The 17,061-nt window shown below is 40.8% G+C and overlaps 1 protein-coding gene across 1 annotated transcript in view; it reads left to right on the top strand.

Moving 5' to 3' along the window:
* Positions 1 to 16,627, top strand: part of SLC2A13 (solute carrier family 2 member 13) — a 195,620-nt gene extending 178,993 nt beyond the window's left edge. Inside the window, exons 8-10 of the mRNA XM_060778395.2 lie at positions 5,423 to 5,544; positions 8,051 to 8,203; positions 13,403 to 16,627. Of these exons, the coding sequence (XP_060634378.2) occupies positions 5,423 to 5,544; positions 8,051 to 8,203; positions 13,403 to 13,629 (502 nt within the window). The 3' untranslated portion in view covers positions 13,630 to 16,627. The remainder of the gene's footprint in view (positions 1 to 5,422; positions 5,545 to 8,050; positions 8,204 to 13,402) is intronic.
* Positions 16,628 to 17,061: the final 434 nt, after the last annotated feature.

Below are 17,061 nucleotides of genomic sequence, written 5' to 3'. Positions count from 1 at the left end.
GAGGTCAGTGGAAGTGGTTCGAGAATTGACTCCTGCCCCTTGACTAGACCTATTAGGTGGATTTAACCCCCTTCTCCCTTCAGGTTTGCAGTTTGTTGTTGGTCATTCGTTCAGTCGTTTCCGACTCTTCGTGACCTCATGGACCAGCCCACGCCAGAGCTCCCTGTCAGCCGTCACCACCCCCAGCTCCTTCAAGGTCAATCCAGTCACTTCAAGGATGCCATCCATCCATCTTCCTCTTGGTCGGCCCCAGCATAACTGTCTTCATGATGTGGCCAAAGTACTTCATCTTGGCCTCTACTATCCTTCCCTCAAATGAGCAGTCAGGCTTTATTTACTGAAGTATGGACTGGTTGGATCTTCTCACAGTCCAAGACACTCTCAGAACTTTCCTCCAACACCACAGTTCAAAAGCATCTATCTTCCTTCACTCAGCCTTCCCTATGGTCCAGCTCTCACATCCGTAGGTTACTACGGGGAATACCATTGCTTTAACTATGCAGATTTTCGTTGCTAGTGTGATGTCTCTACTCTTCACTATTTTATCAAGATTGGATAAATAAGTATCCAAGAAGGAGGCATCTCCTGATTTCCTGGCAGCAATCTGCATCTGCAGTCATCTTCGCACCTAGAAATACAAAGTCTGTCACTGCCTCCACGTTTTCTCCCTCTATTTCCCAGTTGCCAATCATTCTTGTTGCCATAATCTTGGTTTCTTTGATGTTTAGCTGCAATCCAGCTTTTGCACTTTCTTCTTTCACCTTGATTAGAAGGCTCCTCAGCTCCTCCTCGCTTTCGGCCATCAAAGTGGTGTCGTCTGCATATCTAAGGTTGTTAATGTTTCTTCCAGCAATTTTCACCCCAGCCTTGCATTCGTCAAGCCCTGCACATTGCATGATATGTTCTGCATACAAGTTGAATAGGTCGGGGGAGAGTATACAACCCTGCCGTACGCCTTTCCCAATCTTGAACCAGTCTGTTGTTCCATGGTCAGTTTGCAGAAGTTCAACAAATAAATAGATACATCATCATATGGCCCATTCAATATCTGTCATCTGGCCTCTTTATTTCATGGTGAGGGTTCAAGCGGTTGGCATTGCAAAGAAGAGATTTGTAGAATCCACAATTGGGCATATGATATGGCACCATGTACAGCTCATACAGAGGTGATCTACATCCCAGGGTGTGGAGAGAATGATAGGGAAGGAGAGAAAAAAGTCTCCTTCTTTGCCAACCCTGCCCATTGTCATAATGGGCATGTAACGGGCATACTGCCAAACAAGAGATTGGGATTGCAATCAGTAAAGTGCTTCATATCAACTTATATGTATGCAATATGACAACTTATATGTATGCAGTATGACAAACGGACGTATTTACTTGTTCATCAGAAAGAGTTGGACTTCTCTTTAGTGGGCAGCTGCAGGGCTGGCTGAATAGGATCTCCTAAGCCAATTACAGCATTGTTTGCTTCAAGACACATCACTATGGATAATCAGCTCACATTCATCGCTGAGCACCTGCAAGAGAAAGAAATACTAAGAGCGACACTGAAAGGAGCTGATGTGCCATTAAACTTTTATTCTATTGTCTGTAATTCAGACTGATGCGAATGTGAAAATCTGGCTTTACAAGGTGGGTCAGAGGAGGAATCAGACATTGCGAATTACTTTTGAATCATACGGCAGCAATCAGTGGCATATGTAAAGTGGTATTCAATACAAAAAACTGCCATTTTAATTTCTAGATAATATTGAGGAAAGACTTTAAACTTGTTTACCGTGTGAAAGTGTTATGCAAATGATCTAAATAGTTAATCATCATGCTTTGAACAAAACAAGCAGATGGAGGAATAGTGAGATTGGATTCTGCCTGCATGTCTGAAAGTACATGAAAATATTATTTTGTGTCTTTGTCATCATTTAAAATACTTATATTCTGGGGCATTTTTGAAAGCTCAGGATGGTTCACATTAAGAATAATATGAAACCAATAAAAACAATTTTAATAAGTACAGTAAGTGATATCTATAAATTATTATTAATGGACGAACAAGAACAAGTTTATTTGAAGGAAGTATGAGAAGTAGATTGGGGGGGAAAGTGAATAATCAAGAATGGGCAAGCTTATGGAGTATGAGATTACTCAAAAATATGTATATAAGAATTAAGGAAAATTACTATAAAACGATATAGCGGTGGTATCTAACTCCCATTAGATTAAGTCAGATTGATAAAAAATACTCAAATCAGTGTTGGAGAGGCTGTCAAGAAATAGGGACGTACCTTCATATTTGGTGGTCATGCAAAACTATACAAAAATTTTGGGGAAGCATATTTAAAGAAATAAGAGCAATAATAAAAATGGAGATTAAGATTACACCAAAGTTAGCATTATTACTTATACATGACAATACAGTTCTGTCACAAGAGGAGAAAGAATTGGTTTCTAATTTGATAACAGCAGTTAAACTGCTAATAGCAAAAAACTGGAAAGAAAAAAAATAAATTAGAAGAATGGTATAGGGAAATTCGGAATATAGCTATTAATGATAAGCTAACTTGCAATATTAAACTTAAAAGGGGAATATGGAAACAAACAGATTTTTGGAAAATATGGGAAAATTTTATTTAGTATATTTTTAATGAGGGAAAGGGGTATAAGCCAGCAACAGAAACAATGACATTTTGGAATTGGGAAACAACATAAGGGGAAGGGGAAGAGTGGGCGGGGGGAATGGTATAATAATAATTACAAAGAAATAAAGCATTTATAAGTAGATAAAAGGTGTGTGATAGAGTTAAATGTAGTATAAGCTGTAATGGAAATTTAAAAATAATGATAAGAAATATGCTTAAAGATATTTTTGTTTTTGTTTTTCTTTTACTGTTAGATTATATATAATATGACATACTCTTTTGTCTAAGAGATTGTAAAAAGAGGGAAGAATGTATGCTTATACATTTTGTTTGACGAATTTATAAATAAAAATTAAAAAAAGAATAATATTAAACAATTAAATTCAGAAAACATATAACCAATTTTTGTATGAGTCATACTAAAAACTATTCCCACTCATTTTTTATTTTGAGCTCTTGTTTTTCACACTGTGATCACCTGTCAACACCAGCATTAAAAACTTGCATTACTAATAGAATTAATTTTTGTTTGTGTTTAGTCTGTGTTCAGTTACAATAGTGCCTGTAAACAAAAAAATATTCTTCTTGCGTAAAGTGGGATTTTCTGTTTCCAACAGGATAGGAGTGGACATGTCAACAGAATTATTAGTAGAATTTAAGATATGAAAGTTTGAGTAGCACTGTTCTATTGGTCATACATTTGCATTATAAACAGAGTTCCTGTCTTTTCCAAACTTGATAATAGTGTAGTCCTCAGATCACACTCACACAAAAAAATCTGATTCAATTTCCAATTTCCCATTCCCAGTTCTCAAATGCATTTCGTCATGCAATAATATATCAGTCTACATAAAGATATTACCTAGAGAAATAAGAACAGCCACTTGTGTGCATGAACAGGGAAGCCTGCATCAGTTAGCATCTGCCAGCGCCTTGGTTTTTTAATTGCTTTAGAAATATTATTTCCAAATACACAATGAAGTGTGGGAGCATGGTAGTCTGCTTTCTTTTTACAGAGTTCTGAAAGATACCTGTTTGCAGAAAGATACCTGTTTGCAGGGGCTAGAAGTATGTGCTTCAAGCTACAAAAGAAGTTCAAAGCATTTTTCAGCTTTAAAAGAATTTTAGAAGAGAATCATAGGGTGACATAGGATCAAACCCCTGGCATGCCGGAAAAGCACCGTCAAAGTAACCCTGACAGATTGCTATCTAGCCTCTGTTTACAAGCCTCCAAGGAAAGAGCTTCCACCACACTCCAAGGCAACGAGTTCCACTGTCGAACAACTCTTACAGTCAAGAAGTTTTTCATAAGGTTCAAGTGGAATCTCTTTTCCTGTAATTTGAACCCATTGCACCAAGTCCTAGTCACATCTTCTCCATCTTGTCTATTGATACAGGAGAACAAGCAATGCTTTTAAAATGAAAGGATATCCATTTGGATTCAGTATTAGGCATTACCATTTTTAAACTACAAAACTAACAGTGTAATAAAATACGCTACTTGGAGGATTGATAATAATAATAATAATAATAATAATAATAATAATAATCTTTATTTATACCTTGCCACCATCTCCCCAAGGGGACTCAGGGCGGCTTACATGAGGCCAAGCACAACAATACAGCAAACAACATACAATGACAATAAAATATAAAAATAAAATACAAGAAACAATATAAATAAGCACATCAAGCAATGTAAAATCACAATAATTTAAACACAGAAAATAAATCACAGTGGGCAGGGCCGGTAGCAAGGATTAAAAAGTTTCAAACACTGGGTGAGAAGGCAATGTATTGTATCTGGACAGGGGATGAGAGGGACGAAAGTAGGGTTTAATTGCACTAGTAGGTAGAAAATAAAGTGCTTCCGAGGGCAATTTTTTGCAAGGTTTGGTCAGGTCAGGAGTTATAGTTCATAATTCCTTGAAAGCACACTGGAACAGCCAAGTTTTCAAGCTCTTCCTAAAGACTGCTGGGGTGGGGGCTTGCCTAATTTCTCTGGGGAGCGAATTCCAGAGCCGAGGGGCCACCACAGAGAAGGCCCTCTCCCTCGTCCCCATAAGTCGCACTTGCGATGTAGATGGGAGCGGAAGAAGGGCCTCTCCGGAAGATCAAAGGGATTGTGTAGGTTCATAAAAGGAAATGTGGTCAGGAAGGTAGATGGGTCCCAGACCGTTCAGGGTTTGTAGGTAAGTACCTGCACCTTGAATTGGGACCAGAAAAGAAACAGCAGCCAATGGAGCTCCTAAACAGGGAGGTAGACCCAGAGGCGGCCCTAGGTAATTCTCAATGCAAGCAAACAGTATCCCCCCCCCCCCACCAATCACTGATATATATTTTCTGTTTGCCATATTTGGTTCAATTCCATCATTGATGGAGTTCAGAATGCTCTTTGATTGTAGGTGAACTATACATCCCCAGTAACTACAACTCACATATGTCAAGGTCTATTTTCCCCCAAGAGCGCCTCAAGAGCGCCCCTGGGCAAAATCAACTATACTGCAAATGCTTACTTTGCGTAATGGGTTGAGCCGCCCCTGGGTAGACCGCTCCCTGTAACTTGTGCCAGTTAGGATTATGATATAGTGTCAACAAAGCTTTTCTGTACATACAGAATGAGCCCATCATTTGCCTTTAAGCAGAAGGTATGTTTTGTTTCAGGTCAAGGATCCTGATTGTGTGAGTCTCTTTTCTGTTTTGAACTCTTGTACTCTTGTACTTTGCTCACATGTCTTGATTCTGTCTTTAAACCTTTGTTTTGCATGGCAACTGTTTTACAGGTGTTCAAATGAGACCAGACTCAAAACGGAAGACACATATTGGGCATATAACTTCTGTCCTACACCATACTCATGGACGGCACTCCTGGGACTTATCTTATACCTGATTTGCTTTGCACCAGGTAATACTTGAAATAAACTGGACCTCTAGGGTAATACCCTCAGAAGATCTCTCAATTCCATGAATCATGGTTGTGTGTGTGTCCCTTCCTTCTTACAAGGAAAATGGCTGCATAACATTTGTGTGAACATCTTATCCCTTCCGCCAACTAATTCATTCTGATGTTTTGGAGAGTAAGCGGACTGGCAGCTAGTTAATGCTTTCAAAGAACTGACTTGAGGCAGCTCATTCCTTCTTACAAGGAAAATGGCTGCATAACATTTGTGTGAACATCTTATCCCTTCCGCCAACTAATTCATTCTGATGTTTTAGAGAGTAAGCAGACTGGCAGCCAGTTAATGCTTTCAAAGAACTGACTTGAGGCAGCTCATTCAGTCATAACTTGCTCCCAATAATGAATAAAGTTTGTGAGAGAGAATGTAAGATGTTGATGATGATATTGTTAATGTTATGTCCATGTATACTTTGCCTCCCCTCCCTCCCAAAAATTAATAAGGGAAATGGGAATTCTTTTAAAAAATATATTTTTATTATTTTATCATGGTTCAATACATTTGTTATACATTGTTTATTTTACAGCAGATACATATTATTCAATACAATCTACCATCAGGGGTCTTCAAACTTTTTAAACCGGGGGCCAGTTCACTGTCCCTCAGACCGTTGGAGGGCCGGACTATAGTTTTAAAAAAAAAATCAATAAAAAATTCCTATGCACATTGCACATATCTTATTTTGCTGTGTGGAAGGGCCTTTAGAGGGGGTTCTTTCTAGCCCTCTTTAGGCAGTAATTCCAGGAGCAGAGAATGGGAAATCTTCCTATTTCTAGTCTGAACAAAATCTGGCTACCAGTATTAAAAAAAACTCTAAAATTATAACTGTAAATAAAGAACAACACTCAAACACGGGAACTCCAGACAAGAAACAATCAGGGCCAGCTAATTACCTCTCAACAAAGGATTCTCCCTAAAAACTGTCAGGCTATGAAATGGTAATCAAGGTGGCCAATTGAAACATTCAAACCTACCTCCAACAGACAAGAGTTCTTTCTCCCACCCTGGATCTTCCACAATTTTCCTAGTTAAAGGTTTTCCTCTGACATGAAGTCCAGTTGTTTCTGACTCTGGGGTGTGGTGCTCATCTGCATTTCTAAGTCGAACAGCCGGCATTGTCCGTAGACACCTCCAAGGTCATGTGGCCAGCATGACTGCATGGAGCACCAAGGCAGCCTCCCTTGGCTGGCTTACGTTGCCCATCAAGCCCGATGGGCAGGGTGAGCCTGCCAAGGGAAGAGTAGCCCCGCACGGCCTACTCGCGCATAAAGCACCTCACGAGGTGCTTTACGTGCAAGTAGGCCACGTGGAGCAGCTGCCCTTGGCTGGCTCACGCTGCGCATTGGGCCTGACGGATAGCGTGAGCCTGCCAAGGGAGGAGCAGCCCCGCGCGGTCTACTTGCACGTAAAGCACCTCACGAGGCGCTTTACGCGCGAGTAGGCCATGCGGGCAGCTGCCCTTGGCTGGCTCACACTGCCCATCAGGCCTGACGGATAGCGTGAGCCAGCCAAGGGAGGGGCACTGTGTGGGGGGGGGGGGCTCCTCCTCCGTGGGCCAGATAAGTGCCCTTGGCGGCCGGAAGTGGCCCGCGGGCCATAGTTTGGGGACCCCTGATCTACCATACTTTAACTTTTGACATCTAGTGTTATTTTTCTGCTTATATATATTATCTATCCCTCACCGCTGTTGATTTGATTCTGACAATCAAATCAACAAATTCATTTACATTATTTCTGCTGTTTATTTATTTATTTATTTATCGTGTCAGGAGCAACCAGACATTTGTATTACATTAGTTCTTTGTTTTTCAGACATTGTCTAAATACATTTTTTTAATTTATGTGTCTACTTACTAATAGTGTTACAATATTTTCTTTCTCCTTTCCATTACCTTCTGTTGTTATCATTCATAGATTACCATCTTCTTTCAGTTCTGTGTAATGTTAAAACACTCCCTACTCATTCATTTTTACTCAAATAAATCCATGAAAGCATTCTGCATCTGTGCTTTTCTCAGTTTTTTTGCTTATTCCAGTGCATTTAATTTTGTTGCTGTCAGCTTTTTGGGCCCAGTCTCAGTGGTCAGGAAAGAGTTAGTTGTACATTATTCAAATGATTATGTTCCATATCTTTGCTCCCAAAATGCAACTGTCCCACGCCATTTATTCTATTAAAAATGATAGAATTCCAATAGACGCACTTACCCTTATTAGATAAGTAATATAAATTCTGGAATGTCTGTTTCCTTCTTACAGTCCTAAACATGACTTCCAATATCTAAGGTGTAGATTTATGGGTTCTTTTGTTAGCCTTCATATAATGGTTTGTATTAAACAGTAATGTTGTCAGTAGTGTCTTCCTGTTTAGATATATTTTATCTTTTTCTCCAATTTTTGCAAAGTTTTATTGGCCAGTATTCTATTAAAAATAAATATTTGTGTATTTTATTAAAGGAATGGGACCAATGCCTTGGACAGTAAATTCCGAAATATATCCCCTTTGGGCAAGAAGTACAGGAAATGCATGTTCTTCTGGTGTAAACTGGATTTTCAATGTTCTAGTATCACTAACATTTCTGCATACAGCGGAATATCTCACCTACTATGGTAAGTTTTTTCTGTCTTAAATGATACACAGTTATCCTGCTTTGAGAACATGACATGGTGTTCACTGAGCATGTTGCAAGCCCCAAACCATAGGTTAGGTCAGCCTATCATATGTAAGGTCCCCCAGTGGTGAGGGAGCCACTTCAGGGTGAGAAGAGGGTCTGAAAAAAGGATATTAGAAAAAAAGGATATCAGTCCTTTAGGATATTATAAATGCAGGAAATAAATAAAATAAAATAAATAATACAGTGGTCGGGTATCCGACAACGTGGCTGTGAAGGAGCGTAAAATTACTGCCACCAATTCTGTGAGGAAGCCGGGCAATGATCAGTATCAGCTTAAGAGTTGGTTTATAAAGGGACTATTAATTACAGAAAGATTTATTTATTTGATAGCGTAGCGTTTAATGTCCCTGGTTTGGTTTTACTTCTTATGCAGGCTGTTTGGCATGGAAATAAAGGTAACAGAAGCAAGGCTTGTAAAAAGAACAGTAACAAGTTTTATTAGAATATAACCGATTCAATTGTTTCTTCACTAGAAGCGCAAACTTAGTTGGTTACAATAGTAAGGTTTCATGACTAACTTTAGGTACAGACTTTAAGAGATTTCCTCAAGCAAATGTATCTTTCCTGGACAACTGTCCTAATAAAACAAATAAGCTAAAAGGCTTATTTAACAGAATTGGCTCCCAGCCAAACCTTGATTCTTAACCCAGAATCAATCACCCCCTTGTAGCTCTATCACTACCGGGTCCTTTCCTGTAACCCTTTCGGTCACAAATTAGTCTCCTGAATCTCCACCAGAGATTTCAGTCTTCTCTGTAACTCTAACGGTCAGAGACTAGTTCCCTGAATCTCCCACCAGAGATTTCAGTCTTCTCTGTAACTCTAACGGTCACAGACTGCTTATTTCAAACAGATGTGCAGTTAGGTGACAGTTGGCTCCACCCCCATTGCTATGGCAACTCAGGCCAAGCCAGCGACCATCTCTAACAAAATATAATTCTACATACTTACCATTTATTAACTACTGTTTAAACAACACATAACCATAGGAATAAAATTACACATCATCACAGTGGCCAGTCCAACAGAGTTGATGGGAGAGGACCATTGCTTTAATGCTGGTGGTCTTTGCATCTTCCAGCATGCTGATGTTTGTCTGCTTCTCTTCCCAAGACATTTGCAGGATTGTTTGGAGGCAATGGTGATGAAATCGTTCTAGGAGTTGCATGTGACGTCTGTAGATAGTCCACCTCTAGCAGGGTTGGGAGGACAATAGCTTTATAAACAAGCACCTTGGTATCCCTACGGATGTCCCAGTCCTCAAACTCTGCTTCATTTGGAAAAATGCTGCACTCGCAGAGCTCAGGCGGTGTTGTATTTCAGTGTCAATGGTGACTTTTGTGGAGAGGTGGCTGCCAAGGTACCAGTAATGGTCAACATTTTCTAATGTTACACCATTAAGCTGTGTTTCTGGCACTGGAGAAAGATTGGCTAGTGATTGCTGGAAGAGCACTTTGGTTTTCTCGATGTTCAGTGACAGGTTGAGCTTCTCGTATGCTTCTGCGAAGGTGTTTAGAGTGTCTTCTGAATGTGCACAGACGACATTGTCATCAGCATATTGGAGTTCTATAACAGATGTTGTTGTAACCTTGGTTTTGGCTTTCAGTCTGCTGAGGATAAATAGTTTGCCATCTGTCTGATAGATAATTTCCACTCTGGTGGGAAGCTTCCCATCAACAAGATGAAGTATCATAGCGATGAAGGTGGGAAATAAGGTTGGGGCAATAACACATCCCTGTTTGACACCTGATTCCACCTTAAATGGGCATAATTCATTTATCCATAAAGTCCCCTTCACAGTCCCACAGCCTGGTTTCTGTCTTAGTATTGAGCAACTCTTGATTAGATCAAGTTAGGGATACACCAACCCCTCCTTGACCAAACTGGTGGGAAATTTCATATGTCCTCCTCAAATATTCTCCACTTTAGTACTGCCTTCTCAAATGTCATAAGAAAAATATGAGGACCTTCCCTTTGTACAAGGGGGACCAATCCTTTGAAGTCTTCCCACTAGCCTTTCCTCTTCCAGTTCTCTTGTTTTCCTGCAGTCCATTTCTAAATTTAGCCAATTCTATTTCTCATTTCTTTTAGCTATTTCTGATTCTCTGCTAGCCATTTCCAGTTCTTGTTTTTCTTTTTCTTTTTAGCTATTTCCAGTATTCAGTCTGATCTTAATTTATCTTTTTAATACTCCAGATAGGCCGGATTGCTTACACATTCCTCGGGGATTTCTTTCCTAACTGATTCTTTCTCTCTCAGTGCTGCATGACTGATAAATGCCAATTTCCTCCAAACTTTTTCCCTTCATGAAGTCAAATTAAACTCCCTATGCAAGTGAATCAGATTTTTCTTTCTCCATTTTTAATATTAACCCATTCTATTTTTTTAATGAACAGGTTATATACTACTTGCTTTTACTTCACATACAGAGAGAACCCTTTGTCCTAAATGCACAATCACTACTGATATGGGGTATTTTACTATTGATCATATACCATTGCTTATCATGATGAGAGTCCCAAGTCCTCAAGAGTAAAAGGATGCTTTTAAAATATACACACCTTACTTCTATAGCTATTACTGATAATCCACTATTTATTATCATGTCAGAAGCAACTTAACATACAATTATAATTTATAGAAAAACCACAAACAGAGTTAAAGTCTTGGCATTGTTCTAAGTTCCCTTTGACCAGAAGCTGGCCATTTGGAGTGCCTCTGGTGTCACTGTAAGAAGGTCCTTCATTGTGCATGTGGTCGGGCTCAGACTGCATTGTACTACATGGCCTGTGGTTTACTCTTCTCCACACTCGCATGTTGTGGACTCCACTTTGTAGCCTCATTTCTTAAGTTTACCTCTGCATCTCGTGGCACCAGAGCGCTGTCTGTTCAGCACCTTTCAAGTCACCCGGTCTTCTGTGTGCCCAGGGGGTAGTTTCTCATCTGGTATCAGCCACAGATTGAGGTTCCGGGTTTTAATCTGCCGCTTTTGGACTCTTGCTTGCTGACATGTTCCTGCAAGGATCTCTGTAGATGTTAGGAAGCTATTTCTTGATTTAAGACATTGGCTTGCTGGTTGATATCTGAAGAGAGGTTGGGCCAGAGAGGTCTATGCCTTGGTCCTTTCATTATAGGCCGCTACTTCCCGACGGATGTCAGGTGGTGCAATACCAGCTAAACAATATAATTTCTCCAGTGGTATAGGGCATAGACATCCTGTGATAATGCGGTATGTCTCATTAAGAGCCACATCCACTGTTTTAACGTGGTGAGGTGTATTCCACACTTGGCATGCATATTCATCAGCAGAGTAGTAAAGCGCAAGGGTAGATATCTTCACTGTGTCTGGTTGTGATCCCCAGGTTGTGCCAGTTAGCTTCTAACACATGCTAGAAATGTGTTGTTTCTAGCACCCATGTTTTGCTTGATATTTAGCAGTGCTTCTTGTAAGTTAAAGCATGGTCCAAAGTAACTCCCAGGTATTTGGGTGTGCTGCAATGCTCCAGTGGGATATCTTCCTAGGTAATCCTCAGAGCTCGAGATGCTTGTCTGTTCTTGAGATGAAAAGCACATGTCTTCATTTTAGATGGATTAGGTATCAGCTGGGTTTCCCTGTAATAGGCAGTAAGAGCACCTAAAGCTTTGGAGAGCTTCTGTTCAACCATTTAAAAGCTCCCTGCTGATGACGTGATTGTTAGCATAGATGAAACTCTCTGTCCCTTCTGGCAGTGGCTGGTCATTTGGAGCATTTAGGATAATCCACTGCTGTGATGTTATTCTTGCTTTGCTGCTTTGACAAAACCCTGATAGCCAAGACTTACAAAGCAGTATGATTAAAGAAACAGGGTTGTTGTAGGTTTTTTGGGCTATATGGCCATGTTCTAGAGGCATTCTCTTCTGATGTTTCGCCTGCATCTATGGCAAGCATCCTCAGAGGTACCTCACTACTCACATTACTCAGAGATACCTCACTACTTATTCACAATGGAAGTCTGTTGTACAACAGGACGTGGTGTGCAGTGGTCCTATTGTGAATGGTTGCAATTCACTAATATGGTATTTTATTGTATTGTAGCCTATGATGCAGGGTATTGGCTGTGAATTTCATCTGGGCTAATAACAGACAACAGGTTCTAATCTGTTCATACCATTTCGGTTTTGTCAAAAAGTGATAGATAGGTTTCACAGAAGTAAGTAATCTCAGAACAACACAAAAGTAGTATACCTCTGAGGATGCTTGCCATAGATGCAGGCGAAACGTCAGGAGAGAATGCCTCTAGACCAGTGGTTCTCAACCTGGGGTCCCCAGATGTTTTTGCACTCAACTCCCAGAAGTCCTAACAGCTGATAAACTGACTGGGATTTCTGTGAGTTGTAGGCTAAAAACATCTGGGGACCCCAGGTTGAGAACCACTGCTCTAGACCATGGCCATATAGCCTGAAAAAACCCACAACAACCCAAAAGTAGTATAATCTTGTCACTTTTCAACTGAGTCACTGATGTCAACCTGGAAGTCCCCGAATAGACTCAGAAGTGGTGTGGGCAGATCAAAAGACAACCTGGTAAAATGGCACTACCTAAAAGAATCCCACACCTTATGTGACTGTGGAGCAGAACAGACAATTCTGCATCTGTATGCTTGTGTGCCCTGCCTCATGTTCAGAGGAGGAATTGTTGGAGGCTACAAAAAATGCTGTTGCTGTTGCTCGTTTTTGGTCAAAGGATATGGCGCACCTTCTATTTTTATCAGTTTTATACTAATGTATGCAATGCTTTTGATACATAATAATAATAATAATAATAATAATAATAATAATGTTGTTCTTTCATTCAGTTGTCTCCGACTCTTCGTGACCTCATGGACCAGCCCACGCCAGAGCTCCCTGTCGGCTGTCACCACCCCCAGCTCCTTCAAGGAATAATTAATAATAATAATAATAATAATCATCATCATCATCATCATCATCATCTGCTAGTGGGGCTCTTCCAGTGTGTGTTATATCCACAACCTTCATTGCGAATCGACTCTTCAAATATTTATCAGATATTTGACAACGGCCTTGTAATTTTGTTTCAGAAGACGAAGGAAAGAACCATATGTTAACTGTGTTTGTGTCTTATTCTGTGTTGCAGGTGCATTCTTCCTGTATGCAGGGTTTGCTTTTGTGGGACTCATTTTCCTCTACGGCTGCCTTCCTGAGACTAAAGGGAAAAAACTAGAGGAAATTGAAAGCTTGTTTGAGAAATCGCTGTGTACATGTGGCATTACAGATTCCGATGATGGGAGGTATATTGAATATATCCGAGTGAAGGGAAGTAATTACCATCTTTCTGACAATGATGCTTCTGATGTGGAGTGATTTTCAGCTGCTGGCGTACTAAACCATTTAAAAAGTCTTGGTGGGGGGAGACGGAAGGAGCCTCTTGAATGATGACCTCATTGCCCTGCTTCTGGCCTGGTTCTCCTTTCTGCTCTCTCTACAGAAGCCCTTTCCTGTTCCAAACCACGTCAATTGAAGAGAATAAAATAAAATGCAATATGGTTCCTTTAATTAGCTAGAAGTGAAGGCTGGGAAAGGGAAGCAGGGAATCCCTGAGAGGATATGAGTATTCCAGCTGTGCATTGCAGCATGCCTGAGGTCCTCAAATCTGTGATACCACACTATTGATCAGATGCCATTTGTAGTTGTCCATCTTGCAAAATTTCAAAAAAAGGAGCTAGTCAGAAACCAGATGAATCATAAAAGTATGGTTACCTGGCAACCAAGGTTTGACACAAAAGTGCAAAATAAGGGTGGGAGGAAATCTGCTTTCGGCTGTGGGAATCGTAATTTATTTGGAAATAGGACTTCTTTCCAAAGAAAATGAATCAATCTCGCTCGCACGAAGCAGGCAAGTCTGTTTGGCTTCACTTCTTGTTTGCTTGCTTTGGGCATGTCTATCTTTAAATAAGCTAAAATCCATTTTAACTGTCCATGTCTCATATGAGGAAACTTGCAAAATGAAGCTGGGGAGAGACGGCAGGCTGCCTGACAGAGATCTTTGCTGTTCTGTAGGGACCGGATGATGTTTGTGAATAGTTGAAACACAACTGCATGGAAACTTTGAAGTCTGTGGCAGTTGTGTATGATGGTCTCTCCCAAGAGTTCAAAGCAAACCTCTTGAGCTGTGTTGTAGCCGCAGCCCATCTATCCACCCCTCTTTGTACTTTGCTTTTACATACTGAAATCACCAAAGTTGGAAGCTGTCTTAAAGTTGACCTCCTTCATAGAATCATAGAGTTGGAAGAGATGTCATGGACCATCCAGTCCAACCCCCTGCCAAGAAGCAGGAATATTGCATTCAAATCACCCCTGACAGATGGCCATCCAGCTTCTGTTTAAAAGCTTCCAAAGAAGGAGCCTCCACCACACTCCGGGGCAGAGAGTTCCACTGTTGAACGGCTCTCACAGTCAGGAGGTTCTTCCTAATATTCAGATGGAATCTCCTTTCTTGTAGTTTGAAGCCATTGTTCCATGTCCAAGTCTCCAGGGAAGCAGAAAACAAGCTTGCTCCCTCCTCCCTATGACTTCCTCCCACATATTTACTTGCTTCCTCCCAAACCACAGGATTTTACAAGGGTGAGAACCCCCCCCCCTCTATTCTAGACCCAAGGGAAACCTCCCTTCCCAGTCTTCCATGCCACTCCCTAGAGAGGCCATTCTAGAAGTCTACCCTAAACCCACAAGGTGGTGCCACAGTGATTACCCAATTGAATTGAATTTTTTAAACATGTCATGAAAACCTATTTAAATTACAGCACATTAAGCTAATTACCCCCACTCCACCCCGCTGCAAAAGGAAAAACCCTTGGGGGGAAATTCCTACCTGGCCCTGATGTGACCAGTTATGAACTCACACTATCCTGAAGGTGGAAGGGTTGGTTCAAACATGGCACCTTTCTGGGTTGCCATCTTGACATTCAACTCAGAAATACCACTTCCCTGACAGACAGGTTCAAAAAGTGATACTGAGAGACTGTCACCAGGCATATGCTACAATTTGCTGAACTTTATTGGTTATAATAACCAGTATTTAACAATTGAAGTAAGAACTAGATAACATGCTTGACAAAAGCATATGATTTATTTCTTCTGAAATCATAGCATTTCAAATGTTTGAGTGCTCCTCTGTAGAAAAATCCCATGGCTCTACAAAGACTCGTTTTGAAATGCTCACTTTTCAGGAATCAAGGGCCAATTTACTTTGGGAGCCAATCAAATATGTGATTCTTCAAAAAAAAAATTCCCCGTGAAAGTTGTAGCATACAATAATTCTGTATATTTAGGGCTTTTATATCCCGTCCTTTCTCAACCTCCGTAGAGGGACTCAGGACGGCTTACAAAGTGGTACCCCATGGCGCTCACATCAAAACATAAAAATACAATTAACAGCAATGTAATAGTAACAACAATATAAAACATATATGTCAGTTTGGCTTTGAATTAACAGTGCCAAAGGTTAGAAAGAAGCTTAGCATGGTGCCAAAGACTGAGCGGTGAATCAAAGTGATACTGTCCCAAGTCCCCGCACCTCTGAGTTGTCTCCTATATGAGGATAACACTGCTTTTCTAATTTACACAGTAAGGATTAGAATAATGCAGTAGCTGTTGTTGCTCAGGAGCGCTTTCCCCCCTCACATTGCCACCCTTTGTTCATTAACTTTTGTGAGGATTCACTTGGTGCGTTAATTGGGTTCTTTCTTTTTATTTCAGAGTACTTATTAATTTCTAACACAAACTATCTAGTTCACAATTAAAGTAATATACATTTGAAAAAGAAAAAGCAGGAAAAAAGAAAGATTTACAACTAAAAACATAATACTAAAACACTTACTTACTTACTTAGGCGATCCCTCGTTGTCCGAGTATGGTGGCCTTCCAAGTGCAATGTCTTGGCGGTGGATACATAGGTGACTGTGGAGCCCTATTCTTGACCCTAAACACGATTTATTTATATATTTGTCGTGTCAGGGCAACCAGTCAATTGTATTACATTTCTAACAGAACAAAACAAACAAACAGACAAAATACAAAATTTGCGAGTTTGGTAGTTGATTAAATGTCCTTTGACCAGTATCTGGCCACTTTAAGTGCTTCTGGTGTTGCTGTAAGAAGGTCCTCCATTGTGCATGTGGCAAGGCTCAAGTTGCATTGCAGCAGGTGGTCAGTGGTTTGCTCTTCTCCACACTCTCATGTTGTGGATTCTACTTTGTGGCCCCATTTCTTAAGGTTGGCTCTGCATCTCGTGTTGCCAGAGCGCAGTCTGTTCAGCGCCTTCCAAGTCGCCCAGTCTTCTGTGTGCCCAGGGGGGAGTCTCTCATTTGGTATCAGCCATTGGTTGAGGTTCTGGGTTTGAGCCTGCCACTTTTGGACTCTCGCTTGCTGAGGTGTTCCAGCGAGTGGCTCTGTAGATCTTAGAAAACTATTTCTAGATTTAAGTCGTGGACGTGCTGGCTGATACCCAAACAGGGGATGAGCTGGAGATGTCTCTGCCTTGGTCCTTTCACTATTGGCTGCTACTTCCCGGCGGATGTCAGGTGGTGCAATACCGGCTAAGCAGTGTAATTTCTCCAGTGGTGTAGGGCGCATTACCCCGTGATAATGCGGCATGTCTCATTAAGAGCCACATCTACTGTTTTAGTGTGGTGAGATGTGTTCCACACTGGGCATGCGTACTCAGCAGCAGAGTAGCATAGCGCAAGGGCAGATGTCTTCACTGTGTCTGGTTGTGATCCCCAACCCTAAACACTA

This window comes from Anolis sagrei, chromosome 5 (genome assembly GCF_037176765.1).
Source record: "Anolis sagrei isolate rAnoSag1 chromosome 5, rAnoSag1.mat, whole genome shotgun sequence".
Classification (NCBI taxonomy): domain Eukaryota; kingdom Metazoa; phylum Chordata; class Lepidosauria; order Squamata; family Dactyloidae; genus Anolis; species Anolis sagrei.
Note: the sequence above shows the minus strand (reverse complement) of the source record. Positions and strands in the feature narration are given on the sequence as shown.